Raw genomic sequence first — 11,198 nt, 5'->3', positions numbered from 1 at the left:
AAAAAGAGAAGAAATAAATTTTTGTGTCACTAAAAATAAAAAAAAAAAAAAAAAAAATTATTTAAACTGAGAAATACTCATTGAACTTAGCAACCTGGATACACCTGTTCAAAACCAGGAGTTGTTCAAGCCACTCAAATTATGGAAGAGAAATTCAGTTTGGAAATGTTCCCCCAAAAGTCTAGTTGAGATGCAATTTGGAAATACACCCAAATATGAATTAGAGCACAGAGCTTAAATTTGCATAGATTATGCAAAGTTTACTTAGACACCTCCCAAGGAAGAATATCTGTGTTTGTCTTTTTTCTAGCCCCTGGACTTCGAAAAAGTAGCAGAATACAGATTTGACATTGAAGCGACGGATCCCACTGTTGATCTTCGCTATTTTAAAGGCAGTGGCTCTCGGAGCATTGCATCCGTCACCATTGAAGTCACAGATGTGGACGAGCCTCCTGTCTTCACTAAGCTCCCCTATGAATTTAAAGTGAGGGAAAATGATCCAGAAATAAAAACACTTGGTTCAGTTTGGGCACACGACCCCGACGCAGCTAAACGGAAAATCAGGTAACACGACTCCAGCTTTAGTAATTCAATTCTAAAGCGGACAATTCATTAATGACTCTAGGAACATCACAAAGAACTGAGACTTTGGCCCTGTTTTTCAGAATCTGAATGTGAAAAGAAAAAAAAAAAATCCAATTTGATTTTTCAAGCACTGCAGCCATGGATATATATGGTAACCAATAAATATGAGCATAAATTACATTTACCCATGTAATTACCTCCTAAACTTGCTGCTAAAACACTCGCACATTTACAGGAAAATGCATAATCCTGGATATCTTTACATGGTTATAATTTATTGTTACATTTTTTTATTGTAGTAACTCTCTCAAGCATGTGCTTTGAAAAGAACATAGACTTCTGAAACAGTAGAAGACAATAATCCGGAAACTTTTCCAACTGATATACTTTGCTCTCACAGCTTGCATAATTTTAGGGAAATATTCTAAGACCGCCTGGTCAAGATATTAATGTATTTTGTCACATAAGAACTCTCTGACCTATGAAGAACCAAAGTAAAACACAGTATTATCACCCTTGCCTTGACATCTCTCTTTCTAAACAAAAAACAGATTTATTCGACGAAGAGCTAGTCCTAGTGGAGACTATATTAGAGTCTCCGATACTGGAATTATTCAGCTTCCCAAGCCCCTGGACAGAGAATTCAGCTCCTCATACAACATCACTGTCGCAGCTCAGGAAGTCCTTGAAGATGGTAAGTGCTTCCCACCTCCCTATTGGAAAAAAAATCAGTGTACAACTTTACAGCAGAATTTAATGTATCAAAAAAGAAAAGCCACAACCTCACAGCCCATTTCCACTGAGCTACAAATGAAAGGGATGCTTGCAAGATTTGCAAAATATCTTCCAAATCAAAAGAGTACCTACAGGCAGGTCAAATAGAGTTTTAAGATTTGGCCCCTAGCTGTTATGGAAACGCATTCAGATTGTGTAACAATAATAAGGAATAGAAAGGGCATGAGGAGAGGGAGCAGCTCGGGAAACGTGGATAAACCTTCCTCATGGAACCTTCATGAATTAGCCCAGTAGGAAAACATGTGAATCTGTCAAAGGAAAAGTAAAAACGAATGATGGAGCTAGGACCTCTCTGCACGTGTCACACACAGAGATGGACGCAAAGAGTGGAAAGGGGGGAGCAGACAGCCCTGAGATCATCTGAGAGACCTGTAGTGTTCTTGTCATTTCAGGCCGTCTTTCTGACCGAGAATCACATGCCCAAGTCCATGTAATCGTTACTGATGAGAACGATAATGCTCCAGAGCTTGTTTATCCCGAGGAACCCCGAGTGTGTGAAAACGCTGCACCAGGCAAGGTGAGACGGGAGAGAGAGCTCTCCCCTTAAACCTGAATTATCTTCTTTGCAAGCTCAAGTGAAAGATGTCTTTTTATGTTAGTCTCGGCTTTCACACCCAAGCACCTGATCATCTCACCGATTTCCAAAACATCAGTGGTCAGAAATATCTCCTCAGGACTTTACACTGTTGGAATATTGACTTTTATCTGTTTCAGCACATGGGCTGCACAGTTCCTCTCCCTCCAGGCTGTTAAGCATGTCTGTGCATTAGCAGTTGAAGCGTGAAGCACAGCCAAGCCTTGCAGAGCAAAAAATTAGCAATTCACTTTTATCACACAAATGTCCATACGTGATAGCAAGAATGAAACCATTTCAAAATGCTAATAGAAACACTGCTGCATATAACATTCTCATAGTATTCATCAGAGTGCAAGAATCTGCACGCACAAATAGTGTCAGCATTTGTGGGTTTAGATGTTTGGCCTCAGAAGTATTTAGCCCATATGAATAATGTTTGATTAATTAAAAGACCTTGCCACAGACTGGACTGATGGAACCTTTTAGAACACACAAGGCATTATTTCACCTTTCTTTTAATTTGTAAAATACTTTTGGGACATTGTCATATATATTTTTTATATTTTATACATCTAGTCTATCCTGTTGATATTTTCAAAACCAAGCATGTCATTTGGGGGTGAAGTCTCAACTACATTCAGTGAGAGTCATGCTTCTAAGAAAGCTCAACACTTTAAAGACAGCCATCGTAGGGATTATACAATGTTATATTATATAATGAGTCAGATGTCTATGAGCGTAAGACTCTTTTTATGCTTTAATTACACAAGATTTCCTCTTGTGTTTCCCACCTGCGAATGAAGGGGCAAGACTGCTCTTTTTGAAGAGCTACAAGGAAATTACTTGCCTTGAAAGAACCTGAAGAGGAGCATCGCGAGATGTCCTTGTCCTGCCCTTCGCTGAAGGGTTCCAGAGGACACCCAGCCCAGCTCTAACTGACATACTGTGAACTGCTTTAGCACCACAGGCAACGTGTGCTGACAATTAAGACCTCTTCCATCTTTGTAGGTTATCATCAGGATTTCAGCTACTGACAAGGATGAAGTATCACCAAGAGGTTTCTTCAGGTACTCCCTGGCCACAGAAGACAGCAACTTCTCCTTGGTTGAGAACTACGGTAGCGTATCCCTGCAATGTATTTCCACAGCCAGCCCCAGTGAGAGACCAGGGCACAGGGGGAGAAAAGCTGTACAAATGTCCTGGGGCTGCTCTAGCTCAGCCAAGTAACTATTTTTAAAGGCTTAACCTACTGGGAAAAAAAAAAAAAAAAAATGTTGTTTGTTGCCACCCAAGTTTCACCAGGTCCCTAAAGGCTGCCTCTGTCTAAGGGGAAGGTGTACCAACTGACTGATAATCTATAAGGAAAATCTGGTAGAGATTATCACTTAATTAGATGTCGTTACTTCTTCCAGATAACACAGCTAATATCACTGTCAAATACGGACAGTTTAATCGTGAACTTGCCAAAATCCACTACCTGCCTGTGATCGTCTCAGACAACGGTGATCCTGAGCTCAGCAGCACAAACACACTTGTCATCAGTGTCTGCAAGTGTAATGAAAAAGGCAACTTCACTTTTTGTGAGGAAAGAGCTAAACAAGTCGGAGTCAGTATACAAGCACTGGTGGCAATTTTTATCTGTATCTTCACAATCATTGGTAAGTATTTGACTACTGGAATGTTCTCTGACTTAAAACGTGAGGACTGTTTCATTTTGTTTTTTCTTAACTGAGGGCTACAAAAGCTTTTGTGGCTATAAAATGGTCACAAGGCAGAAATCCTGTAACCATTTGATTCATCTCACTTGCTCTTTCTATTTGGCCTGTTAGCACAGCTTCAGCTACAAAGCTGTTCGTTCTGTTGGAAAGGCTGAGTCCCTGGAAAGGTTATTGCACGTATGCATAATATAGTTGATTTATTGTTACGAGGCTCACATGCAGCTATAAACCAGGAAATTTGTGCTAGGGCAGTAACAACAGGATTCCTGTTTCCAAAGGCTGGACTAGTCTGGAAACCCTTAAACAGCACAGTGAACACACAGACATAAATAAGCCTGTAACAAATCAGGGGACCAGCACCTCTTTGCTGTATTGGGAATCTATCACAGACAGGGCAACATTTTTTCTTGCTTGAGAAGAGGCCTCCTTTGCAATTACCACCCAAGTAGCATTTGATGCCTGGCATTAAGAGATTTACCAGCTCAAGGCAGTAGCTGAATCAATGAACGAGTGACATCATGCATTTGTACTTGTGATTCCAGCTCAAGAGGCAGTCGTACAATTCCTGTACAAACTGAAATGTCCCGGGAACATACAAATCCCACAGTTAAACACAATTTTACATTTTGTTGCAAATAAGTAAGTGTTAAAAAAAAATTGCTCCAGATAAAACCCACTTTAGACTGTGTTAAAAACGCAATTTGTTTTACTTCCTTACTTCTCTATTTACACATGCTCATCTAAGTTTTCTTTGCAGTAATCGTATTGCTAATTCTCCTAAGAAAGAGGCACAAGAAGGATTTGAGCGGTCTGGGGAGGAACGTGGCAGAGATTCACGAGCAGCTTGTCACTTACGATGAAGAAGGTGGTGGTGAAATGGACACCACCAGCTACGATGTATCTGTCCTCAACTCCGTCCGCAAGAACGGTATGAAGCCGGAACCAGTGCCCTCTCCATACGCACAAGTCCAGAAGCCTCCTGGAAACCCAACTTCTGGTGCTGGAGAAATGCAAATGATGATCGAGGTTAAGAAGGATGAAGCCGACAACGACAGGGATTTGCTGCCATATGACACCCTTCACATCTATGGCTACGAAGGTGCTGAGTCCATTGCAGAATCTCTCAGTTCCCTGGGATCGGGCTCCTCAGACTCAGATATTGATTATGACTTTCTAAATGACTGGGGACCCAGATTTAAAATGTTGGCTGAGCTGTACGGATCAGAACCAAACGAAGATTTTGTGTATTAAGTTCAAATTAGCCATGAATTTTCTCCTTCCCACTAGAGACAGACATCAAGAGCCCATCAACGGCCAAAGAGGGACTCACAGCTCTTCACCCAAGCCATGCTAGGATTTCAAACAGACATCAACAAAACCTGACAGCAGCAGGGTTAAAAAGAAACACACAGATCACGTATATCGACTTCCCCCAGCACTGCTATCCTTGCTAACATCCAATTCTTCTCCCAAAAACACTGCTTGAGTCTTCTAGGACTCAACTCCTCCCTATCCAGAGAGATCCTTCTCCTGAAAAAGTGCTGTTGCCCCAGTTTCTCCTTCCCCCTTCTCCTCCTGTGCTGTTCTCATAACATGCCCCGAGGGTCACCATCCCTGGAGCAGAGAGGTGTGGTGGCTCTGGGAAGGAATGTTTTGGACAACCTCCTCTATCTCCAGCCGGCTGGTTCACCTGGCCCTCTCCAAACATCTTTATTGATATTCCACGCTTATGCTCACCCAGCAGAGAAGAGGAGGAACATATGGTCTATCACTTAATATTAGAAATTATTCCATCACTTTCAAAAAGAGGCATGATTTTTTCCTTCTTTCCAATCTATTAATTATTCTTGCTTTATAGTCTTCTACTACATATACGAGTTACTGAAGATAAAATTAGACAGGATTTTTAGATGCACAATCTGGTTTCATCTGTCATTTCTAACAGCCTGCTGATGATTTCAGGCACTTTCTGGCATGCTAGAATTTGCTCTAGCTAGCAGCAAAATTGGTTTTTCTCTCTGTAAATAGGATCTCAGTGTTACTCAATGGAACATATCCTGCAGGGCAGGAAATGTGGAGATCAGGGGAATGTTAAGACTCCAATACTGTAAATCTCTCTAGATGGCAACATAGGTCTCTCTAGATTTCCAAAGAGGTTGAATAGGGTTTTTATTCAACACTGTTAAAGCAATTGTATTATTTCAGGGACAAACAAACGAAGGGCCTCATTACTGTGAAACTGTTTTGATTTTTTTCTAAGCAGGTACTGTAAAACGGGTATTTTCCACCTAGGAAAATATTGTAGACTTCCAAACCAGAATGCTACACACCCACACATTTGTCCGCATAAAAGAACTGTAAATGTAAGTAAGGTTTTGGAGCTGCAACGACTATGTCCCTGGGAAGCACGTTTAGTTTCTCGCCTGATGAAGAGCCACGGGATGAAGAGAATGAAGGAGGAGGTTACTCAGCCAAATACACGGTGTAAAAAGCGTGTCTCTCAGGATGATGGCCTGTCTCTGCCTCCCGGCAATGCAGACTCCCATTGCCTTTGACAGAACAGAGCCCTGCCACACAGACACTCAATTCTGCAAAATCTCTGCTGGAGCTGTATGTATTAGTTTAGTTGATTTGATTATTTAAATTTGGTAGCTAACCAAATAACACTAAATCTTTTTTTTTTTTTTTCCTAAACCAGTATAGTGGAACCTCACAGATTTGCTTTTCACTTATTCATGTCATCTCTAATTTACACTCCCTTCCCCCAGAATGGTTTCTTGGCAGGAAATAGCAATCAGCATAATATGGTCTTGCATCAGCCCTCAATACTGTAAAGACTTGTCCAATACATTTCTGAGCTGGACGCTGACGCCTACTATCATCAATAACACAATCACTCACATTTTCCAATATGAACTAGAGGAAAACTAAGTAGAATTGTGCCCACCAGTCAATTCAGCTTTGCATCACATCCTTTCTAAAAGTAGTACATTTTGGGATGACAGCCTCGGGTTTATTTTTAACGTGTTCATTCTCTTCTGTTTTGCTTAATGCAGTCAACTGTCTGTGCTATTGAGGTTCCATATGTTAGTTTATTATAAAGACTGCTAACTAATAATACTTACAGTTTAAGGTTTTCATCAGTAGCTAGGTATTGGCTATCAACAGGTAAAGATAGCTATGAAATTATTTAGTGCAGTAAGTAAAGTACTTTGGTAAGCATCATCCAGATAGTATTACCTGTAATCCTTATTTTTAAGCCTGTTTTATAAAGCTATTTTAAGGAACGCTGTATCAATTTCCACTGTATAAAGATGTTTGCACTGGATAGTTTCTTTTTATATCGCTGTACTGTTTTTTATTGTTTTTTTACCACATAAAAGCCAATCTCAAGTTTGGATGTTCTGTGTATTAATGGGTTTCACACAGGAGACAACACCAAGCTTTGTACCACAGTGAATTCAACCATAAAACCACTGGTATCTGTGCTCTAAGTGAACTCAGACACAAATTCACCAAAGGACTTCCTGTAAAAGACGTTTTCTCCCGCTCTTTGGAGAGGTGTCAGTAAAGCTCCTGGGAAAGGAAAAGCCCCCTGACTTGGGAGGACTCGTGTTTGCCAGGGCTACAGGATGCATCCCGTTTCCCAGCAGACATCAGGGTGATTTCTACATTTGTAGCTTTGGATAGCATAGTCTCGTACCATTTCTTTTCACTGCTAATAATGACTATGCCAATATAATTCCAAGATTATTCTAGCGCTTTAAAAAAGCCACATCAATTTTCCACAGATCTGGCACTTAGAATTTACAAAGCCTGGAATAAAACAAAAAAAATTCAGTTCCTTCACTGCTAAGTGCCATGAGCAAACTCCAGATCAAACACACTTTAGCACAAGTTGTATTAAAAACACAATAGATGTGCTAATTATGTTATAATGAAATGCATTTTTCCATAGAGAGAATTTGATTAAACAGCTACTTGCAACTTGTAGCAGGGATTCTCATAAAAGTTTTCATTATTCAGTTAATTAATATGCATTTTAATATCTTATCCCTAAAAATATATCATAAATTATTATTTTATTACATTGAGATGCAGAAGTTCGTGCCATTTAATAAAGGTTGTTTTTACTCCCACCCCATTAGAAATTTTTATGAAATAATGACTTGTGATCAGAATCCTTGATAACGATCAAAGCAGCACTAAAAAGCTGTTTGAATATGAACACCCCCCCACCACTACGCTTCCCAGGGAGGGCAGGTGAGCTAAGGTCCTCTTAAAAAAACAAATTTCCAGTGTTCTCACAAAGAGCACTTTTATCAGGTATTACGCCATTACAGTCCAATACAACTGATCAAGTACTGGTCCAGTACACTGTCAAGAAGAATATAACAGGAAATCCAGTGAGAACAGAAGGATTAGTTAGAAAAGGAGAAAAAAAATAGTATTTTCTGAGTTCTGTTCTTCAATTACCAGATTCTTCCCCTATCTGCTTTCAGCAACAAGGGCTGAGGGTGGCAGCAGAAGGGCCCAGGCAGGCTGGCTGTGAGAGCACAGGTATTGTCACCTGGCCAGGACTAACTGTCCTGAGAGAGTCACCTAAAGCCACACTGGGTTGTTAGAGCTTAGAGATCAGAGTACAGATCCACCTAAACACAATTATGTTAAATGTTTTCACTCCTATGCTTATGCCCCCCACAGGGAAATGCTCACAGTGGTACTAAACATGCAGTTACAATACCTTATTTGGCTAGAAATAACAGTTATACTTATTCCCATTATATTTCAGGGGGGGCTAAGACAGAAAACAGAATAATCACCATCTTTCCTTACATATTCTCCCTTCCTACTTTTTTTTTAATAATTGTTTCAAGTTTGAAGGCATAAGAAATAAAACTCTTGTGGTTCTACCCTCACACGCTGCCTGGAATGAAAGAAATCAGCAAGGTGGTATCTTTCCCATTTAAGAAACTATCACAATTTAACTGTAGCACAAGTCATCAGGTCTTACCAGGAACTGAGTAAGAGTCTGATCAGATCAAAGTGGGTGATTTAGCCTTAATCTAGTCCATAGAAAAAGCGTAACAGAAAACAAAGAGCAAACCCACCCTTTTAGTCTGCATCAGAGAAAGGAAAAGAAAACAAAATCAGCAAAACTCTTTTATGAGCAATAAACCCCCCTGGATCTCTGCTGACCTCTCGCAGCTTCCTGACTTTGTTTCTGCCTGACCTGAAAGAAAAGGGAAAAAACAGGTTTCCTTCCACTTATCCCCAGTGAGGGACTGTCCCACCTGCGTTCCCACAGCATGAGTTCATTCTAGTTAACCCCTTCCTCCACGCCACGATCAATCATAAATCTCTGCCATTCTCTCATTCCTCATTAAAAAGGAACCTTTGCTTGAAAGCTAGTGCTCTGACTGAAGTTACCAAAACAGGGAGAACAAAGCAAGGCAGCGTTCACCAGGCAAAAGGATCTAAAAAATAAGCCAAACAAGGTTTTTCAGAGTCAGTAACAGCTGGACTGCAAATGGTCCACAGAGCTCTTCTGGCAGCCCCACTAGAGCTCAAGGCCTGACCTGCAATGCCCTCTACAAATCAGGACATTCTCCAAAGGAAAGGTTCAAAAGGGGACATGGTGGAGCCATCTGCTGCTCTGCGCTGCAGAGAACCTCCTCTGCTGCAGATATTTCTTGGGACAATGTCCAGCCACTACACCTGGGGCAGTACAGAGACAACAGAGTGAAATGTGAGTCCAAATTCCAGCATTTTAAAATGGCTTTTCTGAACAGCTGTCCATGCTCTCCTCTCCCCATTTAAAGAGCAAACCTGAATCTAACAATGCTGAAAGCTGAAAGGAACCTGAAGTGCCAGATTTTCCTGCAATATGTCCCACGCCACAGATCAATAAAACACAGGCTGGTGGAGGAAATCCCAAGTGAACACAGCCTGAATTAATGCGGTCAGGACGGTGCCGTTTGATGAAGGGAAGGAAGGAAGGAAAGAAGAAGCCGGACTCCTCTCCAGCGGTGGCTGCCGTGGCCAGAAGCCACCGCCTGGTGGCGCCCCATGCCAGCTCTGCGACAGGGACCGCTCCAGCCTCCCACCACCTCACCCCACAGCCCACCCAACGAAACTAATCACTCCAGAAACTTCATTCCATCAGTTTAATTCGGACTTCACAAAAACACTCGGAGCTTTCCAGAAGCCAGAAAGGCTGCAACGCCTGGATTCTTCAGGCAGGAGTTGTGAAGGGCATAAAGGGCAGGGAAATAGCTCTGGGCAAAGGATGCAACAAGCTCCAGATGTCTCCTTCATCCAGATGTCAGTCCAGATCGCCCTACTTGGGGCATGTTTGCCCGTCTGCCAGGAGGATTCAAATACTATGTCCTGCTCGTTTGTCATATGACATTGAAATCTGGTTTTTACGATAAAGATGTTGTCCAACCTTACTTTAAAATATTTTTCCCTCCAAACCAAACCGCAACTGCTAATCAGGATTTGCTCAAGCAATACCAAATAATTTTCATTTTCAGTGACTCCTGTAATACAGCTGGGGTTTTTCACTGAATGAGTGTATTTGTGTATGAACACATGTACTATTATCCACTAGTCATTATTTGTTCATTATTTTTATATTACAACCATGCAGCATAACTTTCTCAAGTAGTCATACAAACAAACCAGGGGAAAAAAGTACCAGGAACCTTTCAGTGACCACCTACAAGTTAGAAGTATCCACAGAAATCACTTGTCACACAATTACAGATTAATGGCTTCCTGAAAGTCAAAGATTCCTTGCAAGTGGATTGAATTCAGTATTTGTAATCAGTAATTTAATCACCCTTCATCCTCTCTCTTGCTTCTCTGGACAGACTGTAACTGGCTGAGCTCGGTGTGGCAGGGGATGTCTGCTCTGCCTGATGGTGAGCTCAGGCTGGTGGGTCACAAAGCAATGGGAGCAAACACTCCTCCAGTTTAAAGCCCGTTTGTAATGTTGGTGAAGAAATTTTTCCTGTTATCCACCCCAAACCTCCCCCGGCACAATGAGGCTGTTTCCTCTTGTCCTATTGCCTTGGGAGAAGGGGCCAATGCTTGAGAATGGTAAGAACTCTACCACTGCAGCCAGGTAAGGATCCAGAGCAGCGAAACCCCCAACCTTTGCAACCAACACAGCCTGGACGGGATCAGAAACACACGGTGGCTGTGCCCGGTTGGGCTGCCTTCTAGTGCTCAACAGCAACAGGCAGCAGGAGCAGAAGGCAAGGCTAGCGGGCACCCACCGAGACAGTCACCCGTGCCAAAGAGCTGGCATGAAGGAACACACCTAGAAAGCCAGCAGAGGGGTAGCACAGGGGAGGCAGCAGAGCTGTGTCTCACGCTGACACAAAATCATTATCTCATTCTGTTGACTTGGCAGTGACCACTTGTCACCTGAGTGAGTAATCACATCTTGAACAGACTCAGATCTGTCTCTCGGTACCTGCAGGGATCTGGCAAAGCTGCTCATCAAGCCAGGCAGA

The 11,198-nt window shown here is 41.8% G+C and overlaps 1 protein-coding gene across 2 annotated transcripts in view; it reads left to right on the top strand.

Moving 5' to 3' along the window:
* Positions 1-7,075, top strand: part of CDH5 (cadherin 5, type 2 (vascular endothelium)) — a 26,923-nt gene extending 19,848 nt beyond the window's left edge. For both annotated transcript variants that reach the window (XM_014942503.1, XM_014942504.1), the window contains exons 7-12: positions 311-564; positions 1,137-1,279; positions 1,773-1,897; positions 2,966-3,074; positions 3,370-3,615; positions 4,433-7,075. In XM_014942503.1, coding sequence (XP_014797989.1) covers positions 311-564; positions 1,137-1,279; positions 1,773-1,897; positions 2,966-3,074; positions 3,370-3,615; positions 4,433-4,926 — 1,371 coding nt within the window. In that variant the 3' untranslated portion in view covers positions 4,927-7,075. The remainder of the gene's footprint in view (positions 1-310; positions 565-1,136; positions 1,280-1,772; positions 1,898-2,965; positions 3,075-3,369; positions 3,616-4,432) is intronic.
* The last annotated feature ends 4,123 nt before the right edge of the window (positions 7,076-11,198 follow it).

Source organism: Calidris pugnax, unplaced genomic scaffold (genome assembly GCF_001431845.1).
Source record: "Calidris pugnax isolate Ruff unplaced genomic scaffold, ASM143184v1 scaffold28, whole genome shotgun sequence".
Lineage (NCBI taxonomy): Eukaryota > Metazoa > Chordata > Aves > Charadriiformes > Scolopacidae > Calidris > Calidris pugnax.
The sequence above is the reverse complement of the archived record's forward strand: the minus strand, read 5'-3'. Positions and strand labels throughout refer to the sequence as shown.